The 17,567-nt window shown below is 29.3% G+C and overlaps 1 protein-coding gene across 1 annotated transcript; it reads right to left on the reverse strand.

The window, feature by feature from the left end:
- Positions 1–3,097: 3,097 nt before the first annotated feature.
- On the reverse strand, positions 3,098–4,874 carry LOC133783768 (uncharacterized). Its single transcript, XM_062223399.1, has 2 exons — positions 4,794–4,874; positions 3,098–4,072 (listed from the first exon to the last, which is right to left on the reverse strand). Exons 1-2 carry the CDS (start codon positions 4,842–4,844, stop codon positions 3,305–3,307), a joined length of 819 nt encoding a protein of 272 aa, XP_062079383.1. The 5' UTR covers positions 4,845–4,874; the 3' UTR covers positions 3,098–3,304.
- Between the last annotated feature and the right edge of the window lie 12,693 nt (positions 4,875–17,567).

Consider the following 17,567-nt stretch of genomic DNA (forward strand, 5'->3'; position numbering starts at 1 on the left):
TCAAGCTTGTTCTGAAAGAACTTCCCAAGGTGCAATTCTCCTGAAGCTTTGCTGGTTGAGGAATAATGTTGATGTGAGGCCTCTATATCCTCTTTAGTGAACATGGGAGCACTCCATGTTCTACGATCTTCACCTAAGTCCAATGGAGAACTCCATCTAAAACTATCATCGGTTCTACTTGGACCTGGACGACTACTACTGGTCCCAGGTGTTTGCCGGTCTTCTATTCTGCGCTCCTCATCTACCATAACATCTGAACTCTGTGTTGGAAAATCTGCCCTAACATCTGGCCCACCAAGATCTGTTGCATCAGCAACAGGATCGTTGTTGACATAAGGTTCGTAGCCATAGGAATCGTACTCCGCCGTGTCATGCACATATGACATATCTCTAACTGGGATATCATCATGGACTATGACATCTGGATTTGTCTCGGGAACACATGTTCCAATGTCACCTTGAGTTCCTTTGAAACCATGACATGGAGGATAAATGTTCTCTTCAAACCGAACTTCTTTATTAACGCTGGCAGAAGCCGATGCATTTCTTACACCTCCCTTCTTAATCAATGTCACACATAGAGGAATGAGCTTCTCTACAGATTTCGATGCTAACCCAATGAATGCACGCACATGCCTATCATTTTTTATAATGGTAGGTTTGACGGATTGTGATAGGCATGTGTACGGGACCTCAATTTTCAAGTCATGCACACATTTATCCACTTCAAGCTCATCGTACAGAATGTCAAGCAGTTGCTCATATGTCACACCCTTCTCCACGGGCAGAGCTTGATGTTCAGCATCTCTGAAAATCCAATCCCTATTTTCGAGTTCCTAAACACCATTGAATGCAACAAATACGGAAACAGTCGAATTTGCAACCAAAAAACAAAAAAAAAAGGTCAAAAAGTTAAACTACAACATAAAACAAAAAATATCTATTTCTATCGATATATGTTGAGTCCTATCGAGGTCACACATATCGAGTTTTATCGAGTACAATCGAGGACTATCGAGGCAAACAATCCAATAAAATTCTTATACACCTATCGAGTTTTATCGATTACAATCGAGGACTATCGAGGCAAACAGTCCAATTAAACTCTTATACACCTATCGAGTTTTATCGAGTACAATCGAGTTATTAAATCCAATTAAACTCTTATACACCTATCGAGTTTTATCGAGTACAATCGAGGACCATCGAGGTACTAACATCCTAACACTATCGAGGCACGTCGAGGTCCATCGAGCCAGCTAGCATGCATGCAACACATCGAGACCTATCGAGTTTCATCGAAACTCATCGAGGGAGGAAAAAAATCTAGAAAAAAACGCACGAAGTATCCAAAATTCATTCCGACAGTAAAAAATTGCAATAAAACATGAAGGCATACACAGATCTGTTCGAAATAAGACAAGTAATGTAACCAGACAAGTTTCCTCACTACATATAACAAATATATACTTACCCATACGATTTTTGCCCCTAGATCCAAAATCCAAAATGAAGTTTCTTGACTTGAAATGACTCACAACTTGCCCCTAGATCTGAAATGCAAATTAATGTTGGCTGACTTTTTTTGTGTGTACGAGAGTTTGAGAGATAGAGAGAGAAAACATAAGAGATAGATAGTGAAGACTGTGAGAAAAAGAGAGGGAAAATTATGCTAGGGGTATTTTGGGTAGTAACATCATTAGTAGCACCAAAACGAGAGTTATATAGTGATAGGGTATTTTTTAAATGTAGTGTCACTTATTGCATTAAAACTCAAATTTCCCTTTATTTCATAATGATAAATTGTAAATACAAATCACACTCTACTATTATTGTGTTGTTTTTTAAAGTAGTCATTTTTTAAATTTCGAATCAAAATTATTTTTTCAGTTCTCGTAAAGAAAGACAGTATATACAAATTTTTGCGAGAAAATTTAGACGTAATAAATAAAGATATATGATTGATGTATTTTTTGTTGGGTCTTACTTATATATGTTGCAAAAACTATAGTAGTACCCATATCTTATTTTCTTATTTCACTCTTTATTTTTATTTATATGTTGAGAAACACCATATATATAAAATGCAAACCACAAAACAAAGTTCCCAACTTTTTTCTCAATTTTGATTGTCTTTTGGTGGTGTATATATATTTTCTCTAAGTGTGCACAACTTATTTTCTCGGTTGAACTAAAATCACAAACAATTCACATGTAACAATTCAGAACATGCAAAATAAAAGCAAATTAAATTTTAATTAAACAAAAAAAATTGATTTAAAAAATACTAATAATAATGTTGTCTAGGTGGATCAAGAAGAAGAATAATAATAAAAAAAAAGTTTTTCTAGACATCCCTTTCATTTTGGGCGGAAAGTTCATTACTCAACATGAGATTAGAGCCAACTACAACATTCCTATAGATATGATTAGTTTTGTTTTTTCAAGGAGAAAAGAAGATATAATATATATTGTATGATTAGAGCCATTACGTACTCTATTTTTTGTTGTGTTGAGCATAAGGTCGATACTGTGCGTGCATAGATTTGCAGCATAATAAAGTAATAAACAAATATATGATTGGTGTGTTAGTGGTTGGTACTTAATATATTTATATACATATAAAACAGAGACTACAAGAAATATTGGGTTCATTAATATATATACATACATAGTTGGTAGTGAGGTAGGTAGGTATTTATTGAGATTGGGCTGTGTTTAAAATGATCCAAATTTAAAATGATCCCATGGGAAATAATAAAAATAATAATGATATGTGCACTCAAATATTACACATAGTGACGCGTTACTATTTTTTAAAACAGTGTATCCTAATTTTAATAAATGTGATTGACTAGGCTGAATTGCTACATCACTGTGTGTAATATTTGAGTGTATATTTTAGATGTACATATCATTACTGTAATAAAAAATATGACAAGACTATCTAAATTAACTATATATATTAACATAAAAGACAATAAACATATTTGCATAAAATTTAGTACAATGATAACACCACATATTACTTAAAAAGACAAATTTTTCTTATCACAATAGGTGCCTTTACTCATTTCCATTTTGTTTCTTAGTAAAGGCTTATTGAATAGTAAAATCCACTAACATAAAATAACATTAACATATTCTTAACATTAGTGGTACGTACCCATGGCAGTAACTATTGGATAAACACATTTTCACTTGGCTCCGAACTTTTTTGTATCTGTTCTTTAGGACGAATATTATCATCTTGGTTGGCTTTTGCTAATTTTGCAACACCATCTTCTTTTCCATAGAGAAATAGTCAATTTTCACTTGCTAATTTTGCAACACCATCTTCTTTTCCATAGATGAATATTGGATTTTCACTTGCTAATTTTGCAACACCATCTTCTTTTCCATAGAGGAATATTCGATTTTCACTTGCTAATTTTGGAGTTTCACTTGCTAATTTTGCAACACCATCTTCTTTTCCATTGATGAATATTGGAGTTTCACTTGCTAATTTTGCAACACCATCTTCTTTTCCATAGAGGAATATTCGATTGTCACTTGCTAATTTTGCAACACCATCTTCTTTTCCATTGATGAATATTGGAGTTTCACTTGCTAATTTTGCAACACCATCTTCTTTTCCATAGAGGAATAGTCGATTTTCACTTGCTAATTTTGCAACACCATCTTCTTTTCCATAGATGAATATTGGAGTTTCACTTGCTAATTTTGCAACACCATCTTCTTTTCCATAGAGGAATATTCGATTTTCACTTGCTAATTTTGCAACACCATCTTCTTTTCCATAGATGAATATTGGAGTTTCACTTGCTAATTTTGCAACACCATCTTCTTTTCCATAGAGGAATAGTCGATTTTCACTTGCTAATTTTGCAACATCATCTTCTTTTCCATAGAGGAATAGTCGATTTTCACTTGCTAATTTTGCAACACCATCTTCACTTGGTTTAGAAGCTTCTTGTTTTTTAAGACGAACATCAACACCAATATCCAATTTTTTGACAAAGGATTCGCCCATTGGATTGTTTCTTGCTTCAGTAGTAGTACTCATAAAGTACTGCATCCAAAGAAAAAAAAAAGATATTAGATGAGAGTTATGAGGAGGTAGTTATATAAATAAAATTTAAATGGATTTAAATTTGAAGATAATATTGTATAGAAATTTACATCCAAAACCGATTTATACAAACAAAAAAAATTTACTTTTTTTTACGGTTCTTGTCAAAACAATTCTTTTTTACTTTAATTATTTACATTTTACCGGTGTTAGTATATGTGAGGTATATGTTTTTGAAATTATCTTAATGTTTTTATGATTGTCAAAAAGCACAATTGGCAAAAAGCATGTAATTATTTAGGATGAAATTTTTTAGGCATGCGATTCATAGTTTTTTTTTTATTTACTCATTTTTTTAATCTAAATATTATGTTAATGCTCTAAAGAAAATATTATAGTATTAAGTTGGAGTGATTTCTATACACTAATTGCGAACATCATTTTATTCATAAATATATTTTAACATTGTATATATTATGTTAAACCCCCACAAAAAAGTATTGCTGAAATAAGAGTAATAAATACTTCAATTTCTATATAAATTAATAAATTTTGATCAAGTACATACATAAAAATGAATAACACATAAACATTGATAATAATGTATTAATTCTTCTACGATAAAATTAACTACTTCAAAATTAAATAAAAATTATTTAGAGAAATAAATAAAGATAAGAAGTAGTAGGGAGAAAACGAATGAATGAATGAATGTACATACCAGGTGAAGTAGTCCAAAGAGAGCTAAGAGAATAGCAGCCTGAGATTTCATAATGTTTGTTTTGTGTACCCAAAATCTTATATGTTTTTCTTGTGTTGTGTGGAGAGATATATGAAACATGTCACACTATTTATAGGAACACAAAGTAATAGGCCTATATATATTATATTATATATTATTTGTTTATTTATTTTAAAAATAAGGGATAATTGTGGCATAAGTATCCAATGTTTGGGTTTTGTACGCAGCATAGACCCAATGTTTATTTTTAGTGGCAAAAGTACCAAAAGTCAGTAAAACTGTAATTCCGTCAGTCTCCTCCGTTAGGTTTCGTTTCGTGATGACTGGACCAACACGTGTCACTTCGTGATTGGTCAAACTCAATAATATATTAGGGATATTTGCGGCATAAGTACCCAATGTTTAAAAATAATTATGATTTGGACCAATAAAAACGTGACACGTGTCTGCCTAACGGAGGAGACTTACGGAATTACAGTTTTACTAACTTTGGGTACTTTTGCCACTAAAAATAAACATTGGGTACTTATGCCGCAATTATCCCTAAAAATAATTATTGCAACAGCTACCCATAATATTATTGTAATTTTGCTTGGAGAATTAGAAGATATATGCTTTAAAATATCTATATTATATATGCTAAATTCACAAACTATTGGAAATATATACTTAAATATTTAATTCATAATTCTTCTCCGAGTACCACCTCCCCTCATCATATTACTGACTTTTTTTTTAATATTTTATTGATTCAAAATCTAATCTAGACTCAACGAATTTTTTTACTTAAAATACTAATTTTTAAGTTTGATCAAATAATTGCTTTTTTGTTATTGTTTGCTTTTTCTTTTTTATGCAAAATTTTAAAAAATTAATTTCAATGCAAAATTGTCGGCTCAATCAAAACTTAATTTTGAAAATCAAATCGATGCAATTCATTATATTAGAAATGTTTATTTATTATATTATATATATGTTTTAAAAATTGTAAAGCAATATTTTTATTTAATTTTTCTTTTAATATATTTATGTCTTTCTTATATATATAATATTATTTATTTATTTAAAATTTATATGTCAATGATATAAATTTAATAAAAATAATTAATAAATTTTATAAATAAAATTAAGCCAATGTAACTTGTACGTTGCTTTGTATCTAGTATAAATAAATAAATAAATAAGGTCAATATTAAAGAAGATATTTAATATAATGTATATCATATACATATTAAAAAAATTAAATCAAAACATTGTCTATAGTTTTATCCTAATTACTTATATGTATATATATTCTAATAAAGTTGATAGAAAAAAAAAATTGTTAAACTCAGAATTCATTAAATACACATTTTTAATATATAAATATTTAAGTGTATTTTATAAGCACTTGAGATTGTATGATACTCAATACTATTTGAGATTGTATTTTATAAGTGGTTAAATTTAATAATTTATCGATCCAATTTTAAATTCAACCTCTAAGAACCATATAATATGTTGACGCCGTTTTTCGTCAACTTAAAACGTAGATCAATTAAACAATATGAACTATGGTGCGAATGAATAGTATAGTGGAACAATAAGGTTTTTACGTGGTTCAGCAGTTAAATCTGCCTAGTCCACGAGTCTATGTTATTAAGACTTGGAGTTTTCTGGAAATCCTTCAGAGATGAATTACCAAGAGTATTCTCTCAAGATATCAGGTGATCGGTCTCCTACAAGTGTTCATGACCTCTCTATTTATAGAGAGGTTACAGAGTTCATTCCCACATATTTCGGGAAGATACTCTGCATATAAATTCAAGTAATTACATTAAATGCTGTAACTCCTATATACAAGGAAACGTTCCCTGAAGACCCAGAAACGGATAACAAACTTGTTAATATCCCTTTAATGTTGGGATGTTACAACAATAAATACATTTAAACATACATCATGCTTTATATCAGATGACTCATCGAATCTCCGAGGTCAGCAACTAACATCGTGTCAGTCAAGGTTTACAAACATGTTACGAACTGGCTATCTTATTCCAAGACCTGATCGGAGCAGATAAATACCATCGAGGCTGTCACATTTCGAGCTTGCACTCTTTAAGCTCGGACTACTCGATGTGAAGGCACTTGTGAACGGATGTATCCCGATGCTATGCCCTTTCGAGCCTAGAAAGAATCTCGAGGTTACATGTCTTCGAGATTGCCATCTTACTTCGGAGGTTTTACAATTGGACCATAAACATGCATTTCATTTATCTCGAGCTCATACTTGATGAGTCCAGCTTTCGAGGTCATAATCTCTGGTCTCGAAATCTGGGTGTAACAGTTTGCCCCCTCAAAATTATTGACACAAAAATAGAAAAGAAATAGCATTGACACAAGCTCTGATCTAATAGAGACACTAAGTTGTCTAAGGAGCTTGACGCAGTGCGATCCTGTTAGTGCCAGAAAAGGCAGCAAACCACCCAAAGGTGACAAGCTGCATGTTGCCTAAGTCAAGAAGAAACTACTGCAAAGGAAGACACACCTCCATCACCGATTTCTGTCTCACTCACCAATCGAGAGAGCAACAACCCACATGACCATCTCTCTCGGCCACGAGACAACCAGCAACATGCTGAAGCCTGTGACGGCCTCCTAGCTAAGAGAAGTGAAGAAAACTCAAAAGGGACCTTGGCGGCAAGAGAGTTTAACAAACCCTAATTAAGGCTCAAATTGTCATTTCTAGTTATGTTTTAAAAATATATTATTTTTCTATTGATGGAAAAAGAAAACCATTGACTATTGTCCCCGTGTAGACATGTGGGGAGTTAAATAATATAGCACATTTGGTCACACATATAATTATATATATTATTTTATATATGCATTTATGTATTTCAATTGATATTAAATATGGAAATTTGGATGGATTGATGATAGTTGATTCAAAACATTAAATCAAAGTTTCGTATGTTGTATACACAATTTATATTTATACTAAATACAAGCATCGTAAAATACACGTAGTTTTATTTATAGAATTTATTAAATTATTATAATTTTTTATGATTTTTTAAAATAAATAAACAATATTATATATAAATGAATGACATAAATATATTGAATGAAAAATTAAACTAAAATATTGTTTATGATTTTTTTAAATATATATAATATGATAACCTTTTTAAGCATAAATGATAATTTTTTTAATAAAAATTAAGATTATGTATTATATATTATTATTTAAAAAAATTTTAATATTTAAATTTATATTAATATAAGTATTAAATGTCTAATCTTGTATTAAATATTATTATAATAATAATATTTTATAACATTTGAATTCATATTAATATAATTAGTAAAAAATTAGGATAACATTATCATAATAGTATTTTATAAAATTTCAATTTATATTAATATAATTATTAAATATCTAGTGTATATTATTATAATAATGAAATTTTATAATATTTAAATTTGAATTTAAATTTAAATTTATATTAAAATAATGATTATATATGTAGTATTATATTAAATATTATTATACTAATGATATTTTTAATATTTTATTTTAAATTAATATAATTCATAAATATCTATTTTTAGTTAGTTTTAAAGGTATATTGTGTTAATTATTTTGAATACTAAGTTAACAAAAAAAAATGTTAAAACCAGAAATTTATTTCGTTATCTACATACTTTTTATATATAACAGAGATATATATACACAATATTTCATATATATATATCGATTGATATTAAATTTGGAAATTTGGATTCAAAACAATTAATTAGTTTCATAATATTATCATGCCGCACCTTCGTACGTATATTGAATTTAATTACTACTTTTTTTTTTCTGCTTAACATTATTGTATAATTTATTTTATAACGTATGTTCAAGTTTCTATTATACAATATATATATATATATAAACAATGTTATAAATTTGTGAATAAAAAACATATACTCTACTCTCTAAATAACAATTCATAGAACTCAATTATTATTTGTTACACCCAAATTTCAAGGATGAATAAATAAGCTTCGAAATGTAGGCTCATAAAGCGTAAGCTCGAAAATGGCAAACAGTGGCTGAACACTTGTATGAATAAGCATGATTCCTGACCTGTTGTTGTTAGCCATCAAGCACAAGTTTAAAAGGCTCGAGCTTAAACTTCAGGCTCGAAAGAAATAATATTCTCTGACGCATATGGAAGTTATTCGAGCTTTAATTGCAAGCTCGGTGACATTAGTCTCCGAAGATTGAGTTCGATGAAACCACCAACTGAGGAGGTGCTGACTAGAATAACGAGCTTGAAGTATTGATCAATCTCGAAAGCGCATTAACCTTGCAATCGAGGTCAGCAACGCGTATATGCAACAACGGTTAGGAGATCTCTATTCCTTAGGGATTTGTTGTTATCTGATAATTAAATCTCAATTATCATGGGATATTATGTATTTAATTACATTTATTTCAGATTTGAATAATTGATTATAACTTCCCTGAATTAGTGGAAGATATTCTCTTAATTAGGCCTATAAATAGCCTGGTATTTTTCCATTTGTGGATAGACACAATCTTATACTGAGAATACTCTGTTGAATTACTCTGAGAAAATTTTGAGGGAGTATTACGAATAAATAATATTGACTCGTGGATTAGGCAGAGTTTAACTGCTGAACCACGTAAAAATCCTACTGTTCTTTTCTTATTTTCTGAATCTTTGTTTAGTGCTCTTAAAACTTAAGTTGACGAAAAACGTTGTCAACATTATTGTTGTTATTATATTGTGTTCTTTTATAGAGTAATTATTTTTGAAATTTCGAATCAAAATTTTCAGATTTTGTAGAGTACACATGATATTTAAGAGTTTCTCCGAGAAAATTTGGACGTAATAAACAATGATATAAAATTGATGTATTTTTTATTGGAGCTTAATATTATGTATCAAATAGAGGCAATTTGTTGGGTTCATTAATCTATATAATAATGTTATTTTCCATAAATATATAGTAGATATGTAATGATTGGACTTTGGATGTTAGCTTAATTGATTGCTTAGGTTATTAATCTACCACTAGACATATAATATGATAAAGTCAAATTAAAGTTTGGCATATGAGAAAGCCAATAAAGTAACTAAGTTGTCGAAGGAGCTCGACGCAACATGATTTTATTCGAGCCTGGAAAGGCAGAAAACCACCCAAAGGTGACATGCCGCATGTCTCCTAAGTCAAGAAGAAACTGTTGCAAAGGAAGACACACCTCCACCACCAATCGGAAGAGCAACAACCCACATGACCACTGGTTGCGATTGCGTATACTTGCACATTGTAGTGTGCTAGTTGTTTTCCTTTCTTATAGTTTTTTGTTTTTTTCTATTACAAGATATTGATTTTGGTTTATTTTAATATTTTAATAATGATGTTTATCAATTATCACTCATCGTCTCATTGTCTTTCTGATAGGGTTAGTGACTTTTGTGGAAGTAGGTTATTTTGTTGTGTTGGGTTAGTAATGCCTCACAATGTTTGGTACATATATCTATTAGTTAGATCTCTTTCAACTATGGACCCGAGGTTTGTTTTCAGTTGATTATTAATCATTTGTTTCGAAAAGCTTTTCAACGTGTGATGCATTGGTAATTAATGATATTTTTGGATTGTTGCTTTATTTTTAATAATGATGTTTGGATTGATTATAGGTCTTTAGCACATTATTTTTAATGGAAGAAATTAGACTAGGTGTCTACTTTAGATAACCATTTTAATTTTTTCCCAACACTATAAAAGAAATTGTATCAATTGTAGTTGCCAAGAGTTGAATACATACCCATTAGGATAGCATAAGAAGCTACATAACCATCATATCCAACTCTTTTTACTATTAGTCAATAGCTTTAAATAATATTTAATAACAAAGAAACACAACAAATACATAGTTAAATTAATAGCTAAAAAACTATATTTTATTTTGTTAAGCCTAGTAGTATAACTTTTCAGCCTTGTGATTTAAATTTTAAGTCTTGTGATTTAATTTTAAAAATTTGTGGTTTAAATTTATTTAAGTCTTGTATTTTAAATTTTAAAGACTAGTGACTTAAATTTTAAGGAGCCGTAGTTTAGATTATAAATGATCATGGTTTATATTTTATATGGTTGCGGTTTATGTTTTAATCGCGTGGTTTAACTTTTAAGCATCGTGGTTTAATTTTAAGCCTTGTGGTTTAAATTTTAAAGAGAGATCATTTAAATTTTAAGTCTTGTGAATTAAATTTTAAAAGGTTGTGGTTTAAATTTTAAGACTTGTAGTTTAAATTTTAAAGACTAGCGGTTTAAATTTTAAGGATCCGTGGTTTAGATTTTAAAGGATCATGATTTATATTTTATATGGTCGCGATTTAGATTTTAATCGCGTGTTTTAACTTTTAAGCCTTGTGGTTTAAATTTTAAAGAGTTTTTGTTTAAATTTTAAGCCTTGTAATTTTTAAAGAGTTTTGGTTTAAATTTTAAGTCTTGAGGTTTAAATTTTAAGTCTTGTGTTTAAATTTTAAAGACTTGTGATTTAAATTTTAAAAAGTCGTGGTTTAGATTTTTAAGGATCATAGTTTATATATTACACGATCATGGTTTAGTTTTAAAGCTTAGTGATTTAACTTTTAAGTATTGTGGTTTAAATTTTAAAAAGTCGTGGTTTAAATTTTAAGCCTTGTGTTTTAAAATTTTAAGCCTTATGGTTTAAATTTTAAAAAGTCGTGGTTTAAATTTTAAAGGCTAGTAGTTTAAATTTTAAAGTGTCGTGATTTAGATTTTAAATGATCATGGTTTATAGTTCATATGGTCGTGGTTTAGATTTTAAGTCTAGTAATATAACTTTTAAGCCTTGTGGTTTAAATTTTAAAGATTAGTGATTTAAATTTTAAAGAGTTGTGATTTAGATTTTAAATAAACATGGTTTATATTTTATATGGTCGTGGTTTAGATTTTAAGCCAAATAGTTTAACTTTTAAGCATCGTGGTTTAAATTTTAAAGAGTTGTGGTTTAAATTCAAAGCTCGTGGTTTAAATTTTAAATACTAGTGGTTTAAATTTTAAAGTGTCGTGATTTTAAATGATCATGGTTTATATTTCATATGGTCGTGGTTTAGATTTTAAGTCTAGTAGTATAACTTTTAAGCCTTGTGGTTTAAATTTTAAAGAGTCGTGGTTTAAATTTTAAAGACTAGTGATTTAAATTTTAAAGAGTCGTGATTTATATTGTAAATAAACATGCTTTATATTTTATATGGTCGTGGTTTAAATTTTAAGCCAAATAGTTTAACTTTTAAGTATCGTGGTTTAAATTTTAAAGAGTTGTGGTTTAAATTCAAGCCTCGTGGTTAAAATTTTAAAGAGTTGTTATTTAAATTTTATGTCTTGTGGTTTAAATTTTAAAGAGATGTTGTTTAAATTAAGCATTGTGGTGGTTTAAATTTTAAGTATTAGTGATTTAAATTTTAAAGAATCGTGCTTAGATTTTAAAGGATTATGATTTATTTTTTGTATGGTCGTGGTTTAGATTTTAAATCTAGTGGTTTAACTTTAAGTGTTATGGTTTAAATTTTTACAAGTCGCAGTTTAAATTTTAAAGAGTGATGGTTTATATTTTAAGCTTTGTAGTTTATATTTTGAAGAGTTGTGGTTTAGATTTTAAGCCTTGAGGTTGAACTTTTAAAGGGTCGTGGTTTAGATTTTATATCTTGAGGTTTATATTTTAAATGATTGTTGTTTACATTTTAAGCCTTGATTTTTACATTTTGAAGAATAATTTTTCATAGATTGAATACATTCCTATAAATACAGTTGTCACACATATATATGACACACTACAATTAGAATGCATTTCTAATTTTACTATAATATGATATACATAATACATATTACAATAACACTTAGAACTATATGCTCAAATAAGGGTAATTTGGAAAGTCTCATGATAATAATGGGTAAAGTTCAACTAAATATATTTAGTGTCTAATTTTAGATAACTACTCCTAAAAGTGGGTAGTTTTCAACTTTTTCCTTTTTATTAACACAAGTCTTGATCTAATAGAGCAACTAAGCTGTCGAAGGAGCTCGACGAAACACGATCCTATTGATTAGTGCCAGAAAAGGTAACAAACTACCCAAAGGTGACAGGCCGCATGTCGCTTAAGTCTAGAAGAAACTGTTGCAAAGGAAGACACACCTCCATCACCGGTCTCTGTCTCACCCACCAACCGAAAGAGCCCAACAACCCACAAGACCACCTCTCTCAGCCAGGAGACAGCCAGCCAAATGCTGAACACTGTGACAACCTCCTGGCCGAGAGAAGTGAAGAAAACTTGAAGGGGACCTTGGTAGCAAGAGAGTTTTAGAGAGAAATCCCTAATTAAGGCTCGAATTGTCATTTCATGTTAAGTTTTAAAAATGCATTATTTTTCTATTGATCATTATCACGTGTATACATATGGGGAGTTAAATAATATAGCATAATTGACCACACATATAATTATATATACATTATTTTATATATATGTATTTCAATTGATATTAAATATATAAATTTGGATGGATTGATCGATGATATTGGATTCAAAACAATTAATTAATTTTATAAAATTATCATTCCCCACCTTCTTAAACATATATCGAATTTAATTACTATATTTTTCTCTTTAACATTATTGTATAATTTATTTTATAATGATAAAATTACTATTCTTTCGTTTTCTTCACCCCACCTATAATAAACAATGTTATCAATTGTAAATACAAATCACACTCTACTCTAAATAACAAGTAGAAGTCAACTATTATTGTGTTGTTTTATAAAGTAATCATTTTTTTAATTTCGAATCAAAATTATTTTTTCAGTTCTCGTACAGCAAGCCAATATATACGACTTTTTGGGAGAAAATTTGGACGTAATAAATTAAGATATATGATTGATGTATTTTTTGTTGGGTCTTATTTATATGTCGAAAAAACTCTGTTCTTACTATAGTAGTACCTATATTTTATTTTCTTATTTCACTCTTTATTTTTATTTTTTTACTTGAAAAACACCAATATATATAGAATCCAAACCACAAAACAAAGTTCCCAACTTTTTTCTCAATTTTGACTGTCTTTTGGTGGTGTATATATATTTTCTCTAAGTTTGCACAAATTATTTTCTCAATTGAACAAAAATCACAAACAATTCTCCAAAAAAAATTCTAGACATCCCTTTCATTTTGGGTGGGGAGTTCATTACTCAACATTTTGGGTAGATATGATTAGTTTTGTTTATTCAAGGAGAAAAGAAGATATTATATATATTCGTGCATGCATGGATTTGCAGCATAATAAAGTAATAAACAAATATATGATTGGTGTCAGTGGTTGGTACTTAATATATATAACAGAGACTACAAGAAATATTGGGTTCATTAATATATATACATACATAGTTGGTAGTTGGTACTGAGGTAGGTAGGTATTTATTGAGATTGGGCTGTGTTTAAAATGATCCCATGGGAAATAATAAAAAATATGACAAGACTATCTAAATTAACTATACATCATTTGAATGCTAGTACTTAAAATTAATTGTTGTGTTAGTGATTGATACAATAATAATATATGGCATTTAAAGAGAGTAGTTGGGATAGAATGAAGACATGATCTTTTGGGACATGAGATTTTAATTCAATAAGAGGGGCAAAATCTAACTTATTTATCTTAACAACATATATAGTTTAAATTTAATTTTAATTTGATTTATTTCAACTATATATGTTTTGAATTTAAATTTGATTAGATATTTAATTAACACAAGTATTTAATTGAATTATAAATATAGGTAAACATTATTTTTTTCTCATTTTTTATTTTACTTTTCTAATTTATGGCTATTAATTAATTAAGTAAATTTTTTTATCAATTTTCTTCTTTTTTTTTTCATTTGTATTTTAATAAAAATTATAGTAAATAAAAATATCTATTTATATTTTAACTTTTTGACAAAACACAGGATTCAGATGTTAGTTTTTAACAATAAAAGATCCTAATGAGTAATCAACCAAATTATACGTGGTTCGAATAATCTATTTTTATATTCCTATTTTTGACATTTTGACAAACACAAGGTTCAAAAATTAATTTTGAAAAATAAATGGTCCAAATGGGTAAACAGCTAAAGTACAAGGTTCGAAATAGTGTGAACCCTTATAGAAAACATAAATTATATATGCTTATATAATTTACTTTTTATAAAGATTTTTTAACCTTTTGAATAAATATATGATCCAAAGGTTAATTTTTAAAAATAAAGAATCAAAACGAGTAATCGACCAAAATATAGTGTTCAAATGAACGATTTATCTATTCATATTTTAATCTTTTAACAAAACTTGCGGTTCACAAGTTAATTTTAAAAAATAAAGGTTCCAATGAGTAATCGAATAAAATACAAGGTTCATAATGGTGTGAATCCTTACAGAAAAAAAAAATATATAAATATATAATTTAATTTTTATAAGAAGTTTGAACCTTTTAAATAAACACATGGTCCAAAAGGTTCATTTTTTAAAATAAAGGGTAAAAAATGGGTAATCGGAAAAAAATATAGTGTTCAAATAATCAATCTATCAATTCCAATTTTTAACATTTTGACAAAATACGAGAAGTAAAAGTTAACTTTTAAAAATATAAATACTTCAAACAGGTAATCGACCAAAATAATCTTACACAAAACATAAATTTTCTTATTCAATATCTAGACTCTTTATCAAAAAACCACGCAAAGCGTATAATAATAATAAATAATAGCACATGTACAAAAAGTTTTTTGAACTTTGTTTTCGGTACTTTAATTTGTCAGAATTTTTCAAAAACCTACAAGAGGTTCGCTATACAATGAACAGTGAACACCATTATGAAAAAAAATTATGGTCAAGATGTCTTCACGTGTCCATATAAAGAGCATGTTGTATGAGTAAGGTGAAAATTAATCACTACCCCCCAATCTCCCAAAAAATATTTAAAAATATATTTTTTTAATAATTACAAAGACTGTACTGAGCGCAGTTATGTTTTCTAGTTTATTTGATATGCATGATTCGGTTGGTGATATTTTTATTTTCTTTTCTTTGGTGAAATAGATATGTATTTTATATATGGGCATTTGGTGACATAAATTATTGAGGAATTTATATGAGATATGGATTGTTTTGATTTCATTTTATAAATAAGGTTTTGATTTAATAAGCGAATTGTGTGGAAAAATATTTCCATACTCTTAAAGTATTTTTGGAATAAAGTTATATTTTATTTATTAATTTAATGGTTTAGAGATTTGTATTTTTTTTTTTTTGATATTATTATCTATAACGCCCTAATTTCTCATAGATTACCGAGAACACAGTGTTGGGTCATAATCGTAAATATTGCTCTTTTATTTAATAAAAACTTAAAAATATTGTAATGACCCAAAATTGCTAGTAAGGCGTTAGGGCCTTGATTAGTGTGCCGGGAGGGCATGATTGGAGGTTAAGAGAATTAATGGTAAGAAAGCATGAATATGGGTATTGGATAAGCAATGCGGGCCCTGTTTGGCTGGTGAGGGCATAATTGTAATTTTGGCCCATTTGGGCATAAACGTGATTGTGTGTGTGTGGAATTGTTGAGACCACATTATTATGTGGATAGGCATATATATATGTGTATGCATGTGTGTTTGTAGCTTTCGGCACGAGGCGATCCTAGAGCTAGATAGCGGGAAAAGTCACAACGGGGCTTAACAGTTGACTTTGGATAAGTCAGGGGTATTTTATGTATCGGGTAGTTATTTAGACTATCAGGTTATGAAAATAAATATATGGAGATATATTTGAGGTTAGGAAGTCTAGGTGGGAATATTGGGGAATTTTACCATTTGGCCTCGGGGACATTTCCGGCACCCCGAGCCTTGGGATTGACTTAACAAGGTAAAGGATAGACTTAGTTAAATAGAAGCTAGTGGAAAAGAAGATGAAACCGACTCTTTATCTCTCTCCCTCTTCTCTCTCAAGGAAACTAGGAAAAACATAGGGAAAATAGAGGAAATTTGGTGGATTTGGGCTGGAATCTCAGAGGGTTTCAGTGGGGATTTAAAAGCTTAGCTCAAGGATTATCCAAGGAACATTTAATCAAAGCCAAGGTGAGAATCAAACTGTGTTTTTGAGGTAAGAAACTCTGAGTTTTTCTATGTAGTAAGATAATTGTAATTTTGATGTTTAAGGTTGAATTGAAGCTAGAAACTTGAGAACTAGCTAGTATTTTGCTTAGAGAAGGGGTTCAGCTGAAGAGGTAAACCTTAATTTATGATTTAGAAGCTTAGATTTGAGTTTTGTATGGTTGGTTTTAATGTTTATAGCTTTTGAGTTTCAGAATTTAAAAGAGAATTCTAGTGTATGTTAGGCTGTGATTTTTGTGGAATTATGTTGCTTCAGTTATGCTAAAAGTGTTGGGATTGTTGGGTTTTGAAGTAGGGAGCTTAAGGATGGTTTTGGCTAAGGTTTCAAGCTTAAAAATGGAGGATTTTTCTGGGTTCGAAGGGTCGAGCCGCGGCATTGTTCTTGCTGAGTCGCGGCCCTTGGAAGCTGAAATGTGCTGAGGAAGAAGGGCGGGCCGCGGCATGGTCCATGTAGGGCCGCGACCCTTACCTGTTTCTAGGCATTAGGATGGTCTCTGATTGGGGCCATGCCTTGGCATGGT

This window comes from Humulus lupulus, chromosome 6 (assembly GCF_963169125.1).
Source record: "Humulus lupulus chromosome 6, drHumLupu1.1, whole genome shotgun sequence".
NCBI classification, from domain to species: domain Eukaryota; kingdom Viridiplantae; phylum Streptophyta; class Magnoliopsida; order Rosales; family Cannabaceae; genus Humulus; species Humulus lupulus.

Coding starts and splice junctions, on each gene's coding strand:
- LOC133783768 (XM_062223399.1), bottom strand. CDS start 4,844: ATGAAATCTCAGGCTGCTATTCTCTTAGCTCTCTTTGGACTACTTCAC. Junction 4,073..4,793: donor TCTTTGGACTACTTCACCTG/GTATGTACATTC, acceptor CTTTGGATGCAG/TACTTTATGAGTACTACTAC.